This window comes from Epinephelus moara, chromosome 24 (genome assembly GCF_006386435.1).
Source record: "Epinephelus moara isolate mb chromosome 24, YSFRI_EMoa_1.0, whole genome shotgun sequence".
NCBI lineage: Eukaryota > Metazoa > Chordata > Actinopteri > Perciformes > Serranidae > Epinephelus > Epinephelus moara.
In genome coordinates this window covers 29,154,124-29,173,339 of record NC_065529.1, presented here as the reverse complement: position 1 = coordinate 29,173,339, position 19,216 = coordinate 29,154,124, and the positions used below count along the sequence as shown (strand labels likewise).

Below are 19,216 nucleotides of genomic sequence, written 5' to 3'. Positions count from 1 at the left end.
ACTGTGGCACACAGCTGCAATATGATTTGAATTTAACATTCTGTACCAGCCCCCTGTCTTGTCTTTTATTGTGCAGTAGTAAACATTGTGTAAGTGAAAAGGATGTACTCCCTCTTTCACTGTGTTCAGTATGTAACTTTGCCAACAACCTCAAACCACTAAAATTGTCTAATTGAATAGCCCAATACTGTTTTAATGTCTCTACCTTGTTTTTCTTTTTTTTTAGATTATTTTTCTTTGTTTAGCCTATTACTCTTATTATTATTATCATTTTTATTTTATTTATTATTGTATTATTTATTGTAATATATGATGATGATGATAATAATAATAATAATAATAATTTAATTTAATCAAATTAAACATAAACTGAAATAAAAATGTCTTGTGCAATACTATGTGACAGGAATGTTTGTGTTCTTAGCTGTTTATCGCCACCTCTACATAAGCTTCGTGTCATTATTTTGTTTGTCTGGGTTGTTTGTTTTTTTGTCTTGTCTTGTTTTTTGTTAGTTTGTTTTCTTATTGGTGCACATCGCCGTGTAGCCTACATGTTTACAGTAGGAACTGAAGTGTCCGGTTGTTGTAGCTGGTCGGTCGTATAGCGGGGAGCACACGGACTGTTAGCATTAGCTCGCTAGCTACAAGCTAAGGTACCCAATACAAATACAGTGAGATTAGCAGCTGCTGTTAGGAAACCTCCCAAACACTGACGCTACCTTAATGCCCCCGAGGTAATATCGCAAAGATTTTATTCGTTGGACATTTAATTTGCAAACCTGCGTGTTCGCTGACAAAGTTACTCACTGCCTTAACATTGGCAAAGAAAGTAATTTTTGACATTAAGTATATTTAATGGCATGGTATATCGTTTGAGCTCTTAATTAATGCGTATTTACAGTCTATGGTATTTTCGTGTTTTAAAAAAAAATGTCAGCACTGATAGACAAGCTCTGTGTGTGATTTCCAGGTGCAAAGTGTCTGCTGAGGAGTTTCTCTCTGGCTGTTGAGCTGTGTGATTCTCATTTGAGGCAACAAATGGACTGACTTCACCTCAGTGTCCACTCACTGACTGGACTTGTCTCCAGCTGCTGAGAGGTGAGGCTGCTGCTGTAAGTGCATGACTGCCTTCTGCTGGCACACTGCAGGTTCACACACACTAAGCAACCAGCTTGTAGCAGATAGTCCCTGCACCAGTCCTCTTTTTGCTGCTTTAAAAAAAACCCGAAACTAATATGTTTGTACAGTATTCTTCCATAAGAATGTTGCATTTTATTTAGTAAGGTGTGGAAAATTAGTCATGTGTTCATTCCCTGGTATGGATATTAATAGAACCCCAGTATTATGTCATCAAAACGTGTGGCAGCTTTTATCTGAATTTCAGAGTCAGATAAATTAATCATTGGTATCGGTCTGGAAGACAGCCATCATCCTGTCATCAGTGCATACGTAGGCCTACTCCTCCCCGTGACTATCTGGAAGTCATCTTCTGAGGCAAAAATAGATATTTCACAATGTTGAGGGGAAGCATTATCATGGGAAGATTTCACATCAACAAACTCTGCGAACTTCAGTTTATGACACCCTCCATGAAATATGCGTGCCCTGACATCACCCCCAACTAAATGAAACTTCAGTCCCCTTACCTTGATGATGTCACCGCTGTGTAATGCTCTGTCAGGTGGCTTTTTCCTGCACAGTACGAAGTATAAAGAAAGACTTTGTGCTGTCCTCTGGGCCGTGTTACTCAAATGTAAACTAAGCCACGCACAGCAGAAACAGTGACATTGTGAACACACTCAGCTTGTGGTATTTACTCAGGACGTGGTGGTTTTTTGTGACACTGTGTGCTGTGTGGTGTTGTGCAACACTTTTTGTCACAAGCCACGCCTTTCCACACCTCTGAACAAGTGGTAGTTACACTTGAGCCGGGCTCTAAGATATAAGTGCCGGCAGCTATGGAATAACCTGACTGCGTGACAGGACACGTACCAGACTCTACAGAAACATGTTATGGACAATATTCTTAATGGTGAATGGACTTCTTTTACTAGCTCTTCTTTACTCCACTCGGACAAGGTAAAGCCATTCATTAATATGTTGAGTAGCAGATATTAACAGGAGTGTCAGAGATTGTATTAGATCGTAGAAGTCTACAAAATACTGCAAAGGCGTGTTATACTGTAAAAGTACATTTATTTTAATCAAATAAATGAATGGACAGTAATAATTATAAGACAGTACCTCTGTATTCAAATGTTTATATCTATTAAATGCAGATTTTCTGACTTAAGTTTCGTCTTTAAACAACAAAAGAGAACCAACTGTAAAAGAACTGCTCTTCTGGAGTAAGCTGTGGTCTCTGTGCTGCGTGGCTTCTCAGCCACACAATAGAAAACTCTTATGACATAGCTTCACGTTACATTCCAAACCTGTTGGTTAAGATAAATGAAAGCTAGATAAGCCAACTCTGTCACCTTGTTGTAACTCTTAACACGAGTCCTTGTACTTCACAGACAGAGAAATGAGCCACCTCTGGACAAAGGTTTTATTCCGTGGCTGGGACACGCTCTGGAGTTTGGAAAAGATGCTGCAAAGTTTTTGGCCCGGATGAAGGACAGACACGGGGATATCTTCACTGTGAGTTGTGATAAAGACTGTAGCTGTTGTGTAACTGAGGAAATGAGAGGCCATTTTGATACTGATAAAAAATTTGACTTTCATATAGAGTAAAAAATAGATGGTTTCAGGGGGGAAAAGGGGTCAGAGATGTTTTTGCATATAGGAACAAGAAGTCTGTCAGCTTATCTGATGTGTGATAAGAAATGCAAATCAGGTTTTCACATGGCAGCAACAACTTACAGAAGACTGCATTATGCATCTGTGGCGATGGCAGTTTAATTACCAGTCCCCTGTAATGCTTTTAATCTGAATATATCTTAAATTAGTACAGCAAAGGCCACTGCAACCCATTATTTTTTCACTGTAGAACAAAATATTTTAATTAACAGGCCATTCTACATTGCTTCAAATCAAAAGACAAAAAATTAGGCTATTTTTTTAGGGCAGAAAAGCTCAAATGTAAACTGTCCGAGCCATTATGTACCAAAAAAACAATCAAAAAGCTTTTCTGTATGTCTGTATTTCTACCTTGCTTCCAATAAAAAGAGGGTTTAAACAATGTCCTTCCAGGTACGTGTTGCTGGTCATTATGTGACAGTGCTTTTGGACCCAAACTCATTCGATGCAGTGATGAATGACACCGTCTCCTTGGACTTCACCCGCAACAGAAACCAGCTCCTACAAAGGATCTTCAGTCTGCAGCTGCCGAGTGTCAAACCCACAGCAGAGAGGAAATGGATGGAAGGGTGATGAACGCATCTTTTAAAGTAGACTCATAGAGAAAATCTGCTTTAAATGAGTGTTGCAAGTCTCAGTATCTGTTTATTTTTTCTTCCTTAGGCATTTTCAGGGTTTCAGTCTCTCCAAGCTCAGCAGCTCCATGAACACTCACCTCCAGAACCTGCTGCTGAGTGACCAGAGAGGTTACAGCCCGTCAGAGTGGAGACAGGATGGACTCTTCAGCCTTTGTTACAGCCTACTCTTCAGGTAACACACTGCGCTTTAACTCTAACTTATGCTGTAAAGCAAAATGGTGTCACTGTTTACACTACAGGAAGAGACGTGAAGGAAGATTTTTAACTTTATTGCTGTATTCAGGGCCGGATATCTCACACTGTTTGAGAGGAGAGACAACGCCACTGCAGTCTACAATGAGTTTCGCAAATTTGACCATCTTCTCACCAAACTGGCTCGCAGCTCACTCAAGCGAGGTATGCTGCACAGTAGTGAATGAATATAAAATGATTTAACTTTCGATTTCCTGACTGACTTCATGTCTGTATAGCACGGTAAGGTGTGTGTGAATTTATGTTTGATCTTCAACAGGGGAAAGCAAAACAGCCACCTCATCCCGGGAGCGACTGTGGGAGCTGCTGTCTCCAGACTGGTTGAGCGGAGAGTCAGAGTCAAACTCCTGGCAGCGGAGCTACCACCACTTCCTGCAGGAGGCGGGAGTGGATGCAGAAATGCAGAAAAGAGCTTTGCTCTTGCAGCTGTGGACCACACAGGTAAGAGCTGCTTTATTGTCTTTCTCTCTCCCACACAAACAAGTACAAGTGTCAAACATACTCAAGCTGCCAATACATATAAACTTTCCACACCCAGACTGCATGCTTGAATTCCACTCCGCGGTGCTCAGCCTGCAAACAATGCAAAGGTGAGCAGTGGATTCCTCTCGGCTAGTTACTCAGAACTGCGTGTCTCAACCTGTAACTCACACTGAAGTATTGCCAAGTATGGTTATGTGAACCAGTTTCCATGACACCTTATCTTGTTCGAGAGTTAGTAATTACACTTAAATACAGTGAGTAAGAGAACTGTCTTAGTCAGCTAAAGCTGCTTCCTGTCGTTTTTTTATATATCAGTGAAACTACAGTTTCAGGCAATCAAACGCAGTATTTGTGCTGTGAGTCAGGTCTTCTACAGCTGGCTACCATGCAGCTCTACTGGAGATAACCTATGTGTGTGGTTATAGAGGTTGTTTAAGTAGAATAAAACTCTGGTGCTCTTAAATGGCTACAGTGTACAAAGTTTCAGTTATTACTATAATAATATCGACGCATGTAATAAGGCTTGTCATGACAATTAAGTATTCAATCATCCATGTTGGCAAAAATGATTTTATTTTTCACTTTTCAAATTTTCTTTTTATAAAGCCCAATATCACAAATCACAATTTGCCTCACAGGGCTTTACAGCATACGACTTTCCTCTGTCCTTTGGACCCTTGTAGCAGATAAGGAAAAACTCCCCCCAAAAAACACCTTTAACGGGGAAAAAATGGTAGAAACCTCAGGAAGAGCAACTGAGGAGGGATCCCTCTTCCAGGACGACAGACGTACAATAGATGTCATACAGAAATAAATTTCCAGTATTCCATATGACACAATGAGACATAAAGAGAGACAGAGACAGAGAGAGATGCAGGACAGACAGTAATGACAGTAGCTTACAACAACAGTAATTTAAGTAATAATATTACAATAATAATTACGGCTATTGTGGTACAATAAGTTGAAAGTATGTAATAATATACAATAGTATACATATGTGACAATAATCATATGTGTATAATGACAGTAGAAGTATGACTAATAATAACAGCAGCTGCGATACGAATTAACCTGCGAGACAGTGGAGCACAAAGGCTCCGGAGAAGAAGCCCAGTTAGTGACATGCAGTACGGCTGAGTTAGCAAGATGCAGTAACAGGACGTGAATGTTAGCACATGAAGAAGAACCAACTTTTCACAATCTAAGAGTGAGAGAGTGAGAGAGAGAGAGAAGGTGCCCGGTGTATTATAGGGGGGTCCTCCGGCAGACTAGGCCTAAGTCAGCCTAACTAGGGGCTGGTACAAGCCAAGCCTGAGCCAGCCCTAACTATAAACTTTATCAAAGACGAAAGTCTTAAGTCTAGTCTTAAATGTGGAGACGGTGTCTGCCTCCCGGACTACAACAGGAAGATGATTCCACAGGAGAGGAGCCTGATAGCTGAAGGCCCTGGCTCCCGTTCTACCTCTGGAGACTTGCCGCGAGTTACCCTGCATTGTCAGAGTGCAGTGTTCTGGTGGGATAATATGGCACTATGAGCTCTCTAAGATATGACGGAGCCTGACCATTTAGAGCTTTATAGGCTAGGAGAAGGATCAAGGTCATGTCTTAAATTAAGCTGTCTTAATAGAAGGCCTTAAAAAGTCTGACATTGACTTAAATTCAGATTTGATTTTCAGTCACATTACTGTGAAAATTGGAGCGTTTACAATCATTGGACAGACTGCAGTAAAAAGAAAAATAATCTGTGGTATTTCTCTGAATATTGCAACATCATTTTGAACTGATGTCATTGTGTTTACTTGGAAAGAGTATTTACAAATGTGTGTCTCACTCACACACACACACACACACACGGCGGTATTAAAAAGGTCTTTAAAACTGTTCAATTTAATATGGTTATATCTGTAGACACCCTGGTATCGTATTATATTGCCTGTTGTATTTACAGCAGGAAACGAGTGTCACACAATCATTGATTGTTGATAAATAAATAAATGAATAAATTAAAAGAGAATATAATAAAATAGAAAAGAGAATATAAGAAAAATGTGTATGGAGTCATATTGTGTGACTCTTGTTTTTTTCTTCCTACACACCTGTTACGGAATGACTCACTGTACCCCAGTGCCAAATGCTTAGTAGTAAGTTCGGTGCAACTTTATTTAACAGAGCCAGAGAGTCTATGTTATGTGGTTTCATTTTATTTATTTCTGTTTAGGATATTTTGATATATTTTTCACATTCCAATCCCAATGTCTGAATATTCTTAAGAACTAAATGTTCATTGCTCTTTGAAAAAGTGCACTTGAATTATTATGCCATTATATTGTCTTTAAATGACAATAATGTAGTTTATTGCAGTTATTTCTGGGACAACAAAACAACCAACCAACAAAAATAGTTATTGTGACAGGCCTAGTGTGAACTCACCACTGTGGAAGCTCAGATCAACATGGTGTCATTGCTCTGTGCAACCAGGTGGGGGAGCTAGCAAGCTGTTTGCCAGTCCTTATGCCTCCTGTTCACGTATGCTACATTCTAGCTGTAATAGCTCCAGCCCTCTGTTAACCTACCAGTCTCACTGGATCAATGATTGTTCACCCGGCAACACCACAAGCGAAGACAAACCTTTGCCACCCACCGCAGACTCTTTCTTGCTGGTTTGGGAAAGACTGTTATTCCTCCACAGCATGTTTGTTTGTGCTTAATCATGTCTGCTGGGATATTCCAGCACACAGTCTCAGTCTGGGACGGAAACTGGAGCACCACTGCAGAGACTCGAGGCATTAGATGTGAGACCAGTGGGACGTGCCACAGTGAATGTGGCTTATACATGTATAACAGGCAGACTGAGGTATTTTAGAGTGCAGTGCGAGGATTTTCACTGAAGCCACCTACTGTACCACCTCGTCGTGAGTCCTGCACAAGCCGGTGGTTGCTGTTTCCATTTTTAATCAATCAATGTTATTGACTGAAACAAATATAGACTGTTATAGATTTATTAGTTAGCTTCCTTTAAGGAGAGATGGTAATTTAATGTGTTGAGGCATCTGTACACTCTCACCCCCACACATGTATTTACATGTGAAAAGAAGTCCTCATCATATAGACTCACTTTATTGTATATAAGTCATTAGCTGCCATATTAGTTTAACTGAGTCTTATCTTTTCTCAGTATTCAGCAGCTAGTGACGTTATACCCTAAAGGAATAGTTTGACATTCTGGGGAATATGCTTATTCAAGATTTGCCAGGAGTTAGATGAGAAGATTGAAACCAGCCTCATGTTTATATGCAGCAGGGGCCAGCAGCTGGTTAGCTTAGCTTAGCACAAATACTGGAAACAAGGGGAAACAGCTAGCCTGGCTCTGTCCAAATGTAACAAAACCTGCCCACCAGCACCTCAAACTACATATTTAACGTACTGACATATGAGCATATTTCCCAAAATGCAGCATGATTCCTTTAAAAATCCCCACCCCGCTCGTAACCACACTCTCATCATTATCTGAGGCAACACATCTGCTGATCTAAAGATCTAACAGGGCAGAAAGTCATCCTGATGCACCTTTAAGTCACTTTTGGGCATTTGCCCTGGCTGTCACTGGAGACCTGACCTGAGATGTGCAGAAGTAAAAAGAACAGCTCCCCTAACCCATAGCAATTACTGTCTGACAGGCTCAGGTGTCTCTGCCTGAGAGGCTGACAGCACTGTCTACAAAGTGTGGACTGATTCACTGACTTCTCATATCATTCATATTCAGACAGCAGCATCACAGAGTGGAGGTAATATAGTGGAAATATTCCTTAAACTAAATAATTAATCAGAAGTATCTTTAGATTATGGTGTTGTCAAACGTATCAAGAATACTTGAATCAGTTTCAGTGCTCATTTTCCACAGTATCAATGCATCAAGAATCCCTTTATCTTGTCAACACTGCTGTATTATATGCATTGTATGTCCACATATATAAAATAAACACTGCACAACAGTGCAGTTTTTCATATTAGATGTTCATATAAAGGACGTAGTTTGTGCTAACTTGGGTGTTTCTGCTTTCAGTGCAATGCAGGACCTGCTGCCTTTTGGCTCCTCGGCTACCTGCTCACTCACACTGAGGCCATGGAGGCTGTTAAATCAGAGATCAGAGGCCTTACTCCCCGGGACACTTCCCTACAGCATCCCCCCATCAACCTGCTGGGAGCACACAGAACACCTGTGCTCGGTATGTAACAGCTGCTAGCAGCCTTTTCCCTGACTCACTCCTATAACATGAGGTTAAGCCACTCCACTGAGGTGGAAACACGGGCTCATTTGACTTGTTGGAAATAACAAGATAAGTGCAGCGTACTGAAACAATGGCGACGGCAATAAAAGTTTGACCTTTGATTCAATTAAATTATGATTGTCTTTTTCATATATTCATATCCGTGCAAATGTTTGTACCTCTGCAAATTAAACCGGAGGGCACCGCTGATTTAACTCACGCTGACACCCCTCTGACATCATCCACTCTGCTTGTCCCTTCCATTCTGCAGATAGCGTTCTGAGCGAGACCCTACGGCTCACCGCCGCGGTAATGATCAGCAGGGAGGTGGTGCAGGACAAAATCCTGCACATGGACAATGGACAGGAGTACCACCTCAGACGAGGGGACAGAGTGTGTCTGTTCCCCTTCCTCAGCCCTCAAATGGACCCACAGATACACCCAGAACCACAGGTACTTTTGTGCACACTGAGACAGGCCACAATCAGAGCGTTAACAGCACAATACTGCAGATAAGCAAATGTACACCATATAATCATCAATTTACATACCGTGGCATACAGTTGCACGGTACACCGCAGCAACCCTACGCCTAACATTTTGGTTTGATACGGAGCCTCCACCGTTACGATACATATAGTTGTGTACCTTCATTGTGATATTTTTAATCCATATTACAGTGCACAAAGCAATCTCGAGGAGGCAGGATTAAGTAGCGTGATTTAAATTACTGTCAGAATACATCCGTTGGGATGAGCTGCTAAATGCCTACAAATGAAACAAGTAGGAGTTGACTAGCAAGAGAGCGATATCAATTCCCAGTGTTCACTCTGTTTATCTGTCTTCAATGGTGAGAGGTGATAATTACATATCTTTAACGGGAGATGCGAGGCAGGAGACACAAGATCGAGCCTATTTGCATGATATTATAATGCACACATTTCATGCATTCATGTTTTTCTTCTTGTCTCTCCTCAACAGATTTTCAAGTACGATCGCTTTTTAAATGAAGACATGACAGTGAAGGATAAATTCTACAAAGACGGAAACAGGCTGAAGTACTACACCATGCCCTGGGGTGCAGGGAGAAACATCTGCGTTGGGAAGGAGTTTGCTGTTACAGTCATTAAACAGTGAGTATAAAAAAATTAACTGCCTTTATTTTTTTATTTTTTTTTAGATACGTCTTTCCATGATGCCTGTTAAGTTTTGAAATGATGGATTCATGATCAAAGCATTTCCTGCAATTTCACCCTGATTACCAGGCCAGCAAAATCCATTTCCACATAACATTCCCTCTATTATCGTGTCAGTCCTGCTTTCATGTCCTCTATCATTATTAGCAACGAGCTGTAACAGAATAATCGCTGATACTCTGTAATAAACTGTATAAAAAAAGGTTAAGGGTAATGGACAGTCTGTCGGGAGAGCTCGTCTTTGTCAGACATCATATCGGCCGCGGGGGTTCAAGGTCAATGCTTGTAATCCACAACACACACAAAGGGAGAGCAGGCTAGTTAATGGCGATGTTTAGACTTTGCAAACATCAGTGAGCAGTATGTTGCTTGTTCTTAACTGCCTTCTTCCCCTTGTTTCTCCAGATTTGTGTTCCTGCTCTTGACCTATCTCGACCTGGAGTTGTGCGACCCAGATGCTAAACTGCCCCCAGTTAATCCCAGTCGCTACGGCTTCGGGATGCTCCAGCCGGACGGAGATGTGCAGGTCCGGTACAGACTGAAGAAGACACGGCGAGAAATGTGACTCCGTGATTTAACTGTACATAACTGTAAAAATTGTTGATTGATGAATGCTTCTATTATATGTATTGTAGCTTTATTTATACTGTGTCATATTTACACAGTGCAGCAATAAATCATATTTAATTTGTCAGTAATATTTTCAATAAAAAGGAAAAACAAAGAAAACCTGGAGCAATTCTCTGTTTTTTGTTTTTTTTTGCCTCCACACTGAATATTCAGGCCTTAATGTCGCCCTTAACGCAAAAACAGGATGAGCTTACTTTACTTGGATGTTTGACCTTCACTGTGCAGACTGATTCATGTGCAGTTTGACACTAGAAGACTTTTCACATTCATGTGTTGAAGGGGGGAAGTTTCTATGTGCTGACCTTAACACACTCTCGTTGTGTCTCTTACGCCCCCAGAATTGTCTCGATCCTTAGGTTGGGAACCACTGAACTAAATTCATTAGCTTGATGTAAGCCTCTTTACCCCATTTAGGGTCACAGGGCGTCCACTACTCACTCCTCTCTGAGCCTGGGCTTTTGCTTCCTGCAAACTTCAACTTTCTCCAAGTCTCCAAGCGTGGAATGTCCCCAGGTATTTTTTTAGGCCGACCCTGTTTCCTCTTCCTCTGTGGGTTCTAGTCAAGAGCTTATCCTGTGATGTTATCTGTGTCCTTTTTAAGGGAGTGACCTGTCCTTTTCCACTTCCTTCTTGGATTGTGATAGATATGCCTTCCTGATTGGTAATCCACAGTTTCTCATCCATGGTTTTAATGGGCTACTAAAGCTTTAGGATGTAGCATAGACATTTGTTGGCGAACACTTTTATGTTGCCTGTGAGTGCCTGGGTGGTTTTCCAAGTCTCAGAATCATAGAGTTTATGTTGGTGTTGAGGATATGTAGCTTGGTGTTGTTGGAGAGCTGTTCTGATAAGCAGATTGGCTGTAGTATTGGACTAAATTATCAACCCAACCCAGTCATTAAAGGTCTAGTGTGTAGGATTTAGCGGCATCTAGTGGTGAGGTTGAAGAACTGAAACTTCTCCCATGTGCCAAGCATTCCGGACAACTACAGAAGCCGACATGAACACACCTGTGTTCGATTTGTCCGAACCCAGGATGGAGGAGCCCATGTTCTCCCTGTGTCAGCGTGGGTACTCCAGCTTCCTCCCACAGTCCAAAGACATGCAGACTGTGTTAATTGGTGACTCTAAATTGCCTGTAGGTGTGAATGTGAGTAGTGTGAATGGTTGTCTGTCAGTATGTTTATATGCAGCTTCAGAAAATCGAATTATTGGCTTAGTGCAACTATTGCTAGATGTATCCACTTAGTCCGACCGGTGGACTTTCACCCACAAGAAGAAGGAGATGACGTAGCAGCAGTTCAGTAAATAACAGTGCAGTAACTCCCAGAAAAACAAACAAACAAACAAAACACCATGCTGACCGAGAAGCAGAAGACGCACTTCTGGACGGATGAGGAAACTACATTCACGCTCCACCTCCACATCTTCATTCGTCTTTAGCTTCCTCTTCGGGTAAACCGGAACTAGTTCAATATGCACTATATTAAGAAGGACACAGCGTCAGAGTCAGATGCACTTGGTCAGAAATTCGATTTTCTCTTCTGCATGTATACTCAGACAAGACGAGAAGTCCGACTTGAGTGACTGGCCGAGCTATGTGCTTAGCTCGACTACTGTGTGCATGTAAACGTACTGTGTGTCAACCCTGCGATAGTCTGGCGACCTGTCCAGGATGTACCCCGCCTCTTGCCCAGTGTCAGCTGCAACCCCCAACAGGATAAGTGGTTATGGAAAATGAATGAATGAATGTTTGTAACTGTTCTTACTGGTTTTAATTGGTTATATACTTGTGTGTCATTCTTTTATTTTGTACAGCACTTTGGCCAACTGCAGTTGTTTTTAAATGTGCTATATGAATAAACTTGATTGGATTTGAAAGCAGGTATGGGTCCAAAATGGGCATCTTATCTGGGTAAACTCATCAATGTTCGCAAATGTCATGGGGCCAATATGGGGCCCATTTTTCAGCTTATTTACTACCCCACATGGGGCCAGCATACAAATGTTGGCTGGGTACCTTCACCATATGAGGCAGCATTAAATTGTCTTGAATTCCATATTCCACATTTCTTTGGACATGTATAATCATTGATTCTGGCTCTTTGCCTTTAGACATATTTACCCCTCTTTATATGTTCACATTGTGCTCTCATCATCCAACAGTACACCCCGTCCTGAGCACAACAACAGTGCCTCCAAGTCTGCATCCAGGCGTCAAGGCGCGGTGCTGAAAGAGTTAATCAGATGTGGAAGAGAGCGCTGAGCTGCCATGGATCCACCTTCAGAGATCTGCGGCGCCTCCTCACACAGCTGACTGGGAAACACAGGTAGTCTGTCCGAATGGGCTCTCGGCGTATATACTTGTTGATCTCCGGGCGAAACGCTGGTGCGATATGCGGAGCAGAAAGCAGGCGGGTGGGCAGTAGATCGTGCTGAGGATCTCTCTGCCATGTCGGAGGCAGAGGAGGGGGAAATGGATTGGGTTAGACCCTGGCAATAGTAAACCAATAACGGCGTCTCCTTTTTTTTCTTTTTTTTAAATGCTACTGCTTCATTTTCGGATTGATTGTTCACAGCGGTACGTGCTGCTTTGATTCAGTGCAGGATGACTCCAACTCACTACGGTATTTTTTTCAGCTTATTTTACATCTTTGGACTTTGAATCATATGTAAGCTATGAATTGTGATAGATCAACAGTGGCATATAGGACCACTCTGCATTTAAACTGCACCAATATGGAGCAGGCAGCCTGTGGGAAACAGAGACATGCTTAACGATGGAGGATTTGCATTCACAACATTGCAGTTGTAGATGATCAAACATCACCCTCAGCTTATTCTCAGCCTCAGTGTAGCTGCGCACAACAGCACAGTGTGTACACAGGGAGAGATGCTGTTTGTTTTAATGGCTGGTGTGATGCTAAATTATTGTACCGATGACTTGAGGAAAACAGGAGGGTGGAGGCTGCTTCAAATTCAAATCTTTTTACTGCTTCCCCGCAGCCTGTTACTGCACATCACCAAAGCATCTCCATCCTCGTCTTTACATGTCGTGTTGGTGTTTTTTTGTTTCCTATGTGCTCTGTGGTGTGTGTCGACGCGATGCTCAGGCCTGATTGTGTTTGTGAAGTGTTGGAAACTTTGTGTGACAGCGATCAATGATCAACATCTGCAGGCCCGAGGTGTTGCTGGGCTTCCACGCCTCCCATCATCACACACACACACACACACACACACACACACACACACACACACACACACACACACACACACACAAACACAATGAACAGCGTGTATGTAATAAATGTGCAGCCTCGTCTCACAGTCATATATGGATGATGGGATGTTAGACACCGTTTGTCAGGAGGTGGTAGGCTTTATATTTTCTTCTCACAGACAGTCAGCCCCCCCACCCACCCAGGGGAGCTCGCCGTGATTCAGGGAGTGAACAGCGCTTCCTGGTGTTTCAGCACCATTAGAGTGGACAGCGCTCACTTTGTACCACACTCATCACTGTGGTGTCCTGCGTCCCCACCCACAGCACTGCATGGGCGTCACACGAGCACGGATCAGCTGCAAGGGGATGACAAACTACAGCCGGTTATTAAAACAATATATTTTATTATTGATGTGAATATAATAAGTGTCCAAAAATAAGTCAGTGCAAGTTGGGTTTTTAAAGTTTTGGTGGTGGTATTCAACAAGGTGTTAGTCACAGTTCCCAAATATTTGTCTTCTTAGCCCCAAATAGAAATGAAAGATTCTGCAGACTGCTAACAAGTGTGAGTCATCTCAAGATCCCACATCTTGGGGTATGTTTATTGTGGATTCAGGACGTCATTTTAAAAAAGAATTCAAAAAAGACAACACTACAGAAGATGAGTGAGATAAACACTTTGTTTGGATAGTCCACCTCCAGTTGGTTGTACCATTTCAATATCTTATTATTCATTAGATTTATTAATTCAGCTGGTTTACTATGTAGATGTCTAACAGATGATCTATACAGCACGTGTGGCCATTTATGAGCACACCTTATGTGGGTGTGCTCATAAACTTCAGAATCACTTCAGAATCAGAATCAGAAATATTTTATTGATTCTAGAGGGGAAATTGTGATTTGTTACATTTGCTCCAATGTAAAAACAAAAAAAAAAGAAAAAAAGAAATAAAAGTAAATGTTAATATAAAGCAATAAAAAATATAAAATAAAACATAAATAAAATAAAATAAAAATAATTTATCAAAAGAATGTGAATTATGCTACAGTGTTTAACACTAGTACTTAAGATACAGAAATATTAAAAATAAAATATATATCATCACTGTGCTGAGGCGGTAAGTGTGAAATTGAACTACACTATACACATCAATAGAATAAACACGAATAGAATAAAGTGAACATAAGAAATATGTACAGTTTTGTGCATGATACAGCTGAGTAATTGCACAGAATATTGTGGCAGTTGAATAACTGCTCCAAAAAGATACTTATGAATTATAAATTCAGAGGGTGAATAAAGTCCAAATGCCAGTCTACTGACTCAGAGCGGCTGACACTCTGAGGGAGGAGTTGTACAGGTTCATGGCCACAGGCAGGAATGACTTCCTGTGGCACTCTGGGGTGCATCTTGGGGGAATGAGTCTGAGAATACTTAAATTGAACTTCAACTGTTCAATCAAGCTGTGCAGCATGGACTGAGTGAATGGTTCAAGTTCAACTAAATTATCATAAGAATAGTGTAAAACTTAAATTAAAAGCCTAGTCCCAATTAAACACTCAGTCCCATTTACTAGCCCGGTGTGGCTACACATTTTGACAAATAAAGGCTTGTCTCAATTAGAAGCCTGGTCTGGTTGCCAAGCAGTTAATTTTTTTTATTGAAGTTCTTCAGATGTATAAAAGCAGGTTGTTAGCTACCTAAAATTATGTGTCCATTCCCTGATCACCCAGTAAGTTATTCATATCCCTTTAGTCCGTAAGGGTCCTCAGACCCAAAAAATCACCAGGGTTTTCCATAAAAATGAATCCAAGTTGTGAGTATTGTTTTAACAGGATAAAATGGTGCTGTGTCGGTATGCCGGGTGCAGTAATCCTCTGTCGGAGCTAGATCAAATGAATGATTCATAATTGATATATTATCTGAAGCCTAATTTTTACACAAGTAATATTCATGCTGGTTTACATAAATATTTCGATTGTATTTCCTGATCTTTGCTGAGCAACAGTGTTGTGTGAAAGAAATTAAAGGCCTGTCCCAAATATAGGCCTGTTGAGTTCAGTGATTGAAGCAAATAATAGCCCGGGCTACTAATTGAAGTTTTACTGTATATGGTGAATTGTCACATATACTCTATAAGTAAACTTCTACAGACAAAGCAAAACAGTTGAATTGTTTTATCTCAACTAATAAGCTGTTGAACTGTCACAAAGACTCTATAACTACCAGTAGGTGAACTATCCAAATAAATTGATACCATTAATTCAGTTTATATGTGCAAAATTCAGCTCCCCAGTTGCCCTTTAAACCAGCGACTATCACTTCTTTTCTACATGAAGCTGCAGCTCCATGTCAGTTTTCAGTCTGCGTGGGCAAAGTTTTTGAGAAAAAGTTTTGGGGGAAATATATGTTCAGCAGACTCTCCGTCTCTCTCACTCAGTACCTGGTTTAGATGACGACAATTCAATATGAAGTCAGTCCTCATTTTTCTCCCCTTGTTAACTTCTAAGGCTGTGTGCATGAGTCATCTCAAGAGCCTCATCTGAGGGTAGATTTATTGTGCATTCAAAAAAGAATTTAAAAAAGGAGATAGTAGTGAAATATCCAAAGATAATAATGCAATTTATCTGCTTCTTATCTCTCTTCCCCTGGAGCCTTTTAGAACAGTGATTTTCACTTCTTGTCTCCAGGACCTGCAGCTCCTGCTGGTTTTCAGTAGTTTTTTTAGACTTTTGGTGGGAAATTACATTCAATTAGGTTTCTTTCCATAACTGTTTAGCTAATGACAGAACAATATTAAGTTAAAATGTTTCCTTTTTTAAAAATATTTTTAGCTTCTAATAGGTGTGAGTCATTTGAAGAATCACAGTCTGAGGGTTTTGACTCAGGCCATAATTTTCTAAACAACACTAATCAGTAGTGAAATATTATGAAAAAATATATATAAAAATAGAAAAACATTCAAATAAGATAATACTGCAGATGGAATGATAATAACAAGCTGGAGAAAGCAAACAAAATACCAGAATTTGAAAACACAGACCTCCTCCTGCAGCTCCCCCCTCTCGGTCCTTAACCCCTTCCACCAGACCGGCATGCGCTTCGTATAGTAACCTGTATGAGTACACGTCATTTGTCTCAGTCATCGAGATTGTGATCTTGATTTTGTTATATAGCGGAAATTCTATGACAGTTACCATCCTGTGGTCTTAGCAAACCTTTGGGCCTGTTCAGCTCTTTGAGATGACACACTGTGATTTGAGGCTTTAGGTAGCTGCATAACTTGAAGTAGCTGAAGCTGTGAGCTTTTGGCTGCGATTAGCAGGAGGCTAAACTGTAAGCAACATTTACTCTCCATCTCCTCAAACAACACGTTCCCACTCCGACCTCGTCACATATTGACATTTGGGCATGGACTTTCCACGTCCACATAGGACATGCAAGGTACCTCGGGTGTGTTGGTTGCAGGCAGTTGTTGCCAGTGCTTGAATAGCAACTTTTTTTGCAGGACTCTCCGCCATTGAATCAGGCTTTCACCATCTGAAGGAAGGTGCACACGCATCTGCATGTGTAGAGCAGCCAATAGGAACGCCTTCACTCTGAAGTGATCTGTCATTGACCAAAGTCTCCCTTCATGGGCTACATTTTCTAAAGCCTGAAAACAGAGCCGAGAGCAGGTGCAGAAGTCTAGTGTTCTCTCAGACTACTTGAATTATAATATGTCGAAAGGTTATAATGGAATTTTCGTACAATGACACAAAAAACCAACTGTGTACCTCGGCTTTAAATGTCTTAAAGTGATAATCTATCTTTTATTTCACTGATCTTCGGATCTTTTAATGAGTGATTGTGAAATCCGATCTTCAGGACCCTGCAGTTACTGTCTTTCCAATATTCAGTCAGTCTAATCAGATGAAAACAGGTGGGACCAGGACAGAAAAACACTACTTGGAAGCAGTGGTTTTTGCTTGTGACTCTTCATCATGTGGACATGAACTGTTAGCAGTTCAACCAAAGTAATTCTGCCTTCTTGGATTGTTTTATTTGAAGGGTTTTAGAAGCCTGAAGCATCCAGTACTTTACAATATATTCAAAACATACAAGATACATACAAAGTTTTTTATATCGTAAATGCTATATCGTAGGCGACTTGCTTGCGTTTCTTGAAGATGTTTCGCCTCTCATCCAAGAAGCTTCTTCATTTCTAAATGACTGATGCGGAGTCGCAGGCTATAAACCCTGTGTGGGTGGGAACCCTTGCAGAGTTGTAGGGGTCACGTGAGCTCTTAGTTTCAGAGTCGTTAAGGTCACAATGTGAGTCGTTGACCCACCTGGCCACCTTGTGAGTCGTTAGGTTCAGGTGGGACCAGGGGTGAATGGGTGGGAAGTCGTCTGGGGAGGGATCCCAAGACTGCATTGTAGGTGGGGGATAAGTAGTGTCGTACGCCACCCCCTCTGTTTAACGATGGTCGTTCCAGCTTGACGTAGATGGCTTCTAGACGTACATGTCCTACTGATCCCAAATAGCTAGGGAAAAAAATGGATACCAGACAAAAGTTCAGGTCTCAGAGGGATATACTCCCCGACTCCTGACCCCTGGGTTAGAAACCACTGCTCTAACCTACCCCTTGAGCCCAGGCCTACATCTTTTATCATCATGTTAGCTCAGTCTGATGGTTGAGGTGTGGGCCTTGATACATGAGCCTAATCCTAGGATACTAATGATTCCTTTTTGTTTTTTTGAATCCTTCAGATACAATAATGAAAGAAGACAGGACCAACCGTAGTCCATAGCCCTGGATGTTTGCCTGATTCCTCAACCTAAAGTCATCATGGAGAAATCCTTGGCAGAGTTAAATAAAGCTGGCTCCCACTCCACATCGTCGCTGCCACCCGAACCGGTGGACATCATTCGCAGCAAGTCATGTTTCCGCAGAGTCAGGCTGAATGTTGGGGGTCTCCCACATGAGGTCTTGTGGCGAACGTTAGACAGGCTACCACGAACACGTTTGGGAAAGTTACGAGATTGCAACACCCACGAATCTCTGATGGAAGTGTGTGACGACTACAACCTGGAGGAGAATGAGTACTTTTTTGACCGACATCCGGGGGCGTTCACGTCAATTCTGAACTTCTACCGCACGGGTAAGCTGCACATGATGGAAGAAATGTGCGCCCTGTCGTTCAGTCAAGAACTCGACTACTGGGGCATCGACGAGATCTACCTGGAGTCCTGCTGCCAGGCGAGGTACCACCAGAAAAAGGAGCAAATGAATGAGGAGCTCAAACGAGAGGCCGACAATATGAAGGACAGAGAAGGAGAAGAATTCGACAACACTTGCTGTGCTGAAAAACGAAAGAAACTTTGGGACCTCCTGGAAAAGCCCAGCTCATCTGTTGCAGCAAAGGTAACTACCATTGAATGTTGGGTGTGAGAGATCGGGGGGTGATTGGTTAGAGCGATCGTCCAAAAGCATTCTGATGATCTGTACAGGCCTACACATACACAGTGACATCATCCTTTGTGCTTAGTGCAAATTAGCAAATGTTAGCATGCTAACATGCTAATGATGAACATTATATCTGCACGCATTAGCATGTTAGCCCTGTCATTGTGGGCATGTTAGCATTCTGACATTAGCATTTAGCTCAAAGCACCACTGTGCCTTAATGCATATAGTGTACATGGTTTTGAAGCCAATTTTTGTAGTGGTCAAACAGTG

General features: G+C 41.6%; 2 protein-coding genes across 4 annotated transcripts in view; both read left to right on the top strand.

Annotated features, from left to right (window-relative positions):
- The first annotated feature begins 527 nt into the window (after positions 1 to 527).
- ptgis (prostaglandin I2 (prostacyclin) synthase) lies at positions 528 to 10,368 on the top strand. Of its 3 annotated transcripts, none has more exons than XM_050037938.1 (11): positions 528 to 734; positions 971 to 1,098; positions 2,517 to 2,640; positions 3,193 to 3,368; positions 3,463 to 3,609; positions 3,721 to 3,833; positions 3,949 to 4,130; positions 8,239 to 8,401; positions 8,715 to 8,896; positions 9,425 to 9,576; positions 10,045 to 10,368. In XM_050037938.1, exons 3-11 carry the CDS (start codon positions 2,611 to 2,613, stop codon positions 10,202 to 10,204), a joined length of 1,305 nt encoding a protein of 434 aa, XP_049893895.1. In that variant the 5' UTR covers positions 528 to 734; positions 971 to 1,098; positions 2,517 to 2,610; the 3' UTR covers positions 10,205 to 10,368. The 3 variants fall into 3 exon arrangements, with proteins under 3 accessions (XP_049893895.1, XP_049893896.1, XP_049893894.1); XM_050037939.1 differs by having other exon boundaries at positions 971 to 1,112; XM_050037937.1 differs by lacking the exons at positions 528 to 734; positions 971 to 1,098 and adding an exon at positions 1,886 to 2,079.
- A 2,226-nt stretch (positions 10,369 to 12,594) lies between these two features.
- The window catches only part of kcnb1 (potassium voltage-gated channel, Shab-related subfamily, member 1), a 47,988-nt gene continuing 41,366 nt past the window's right edge, over positions 12,595 to 19,216 (top strand). The window contains exons 1-2 of the mRNA XM_050038091.1: positions 12,595 to 12,896; positions 18,247 to 18,901. Of these exons, the coding sequence (XP_049894048.1) occupies positions 18,326 to 18,901 (576 nt within the window). The 5' untranslated portion in view covers positions 12,595 to 12,896; positions 18,247 to 18,325. The remainder of the gene's footprint in view (positions 12,897 to 18,246; positions 18,902 to 19,216) is intronic.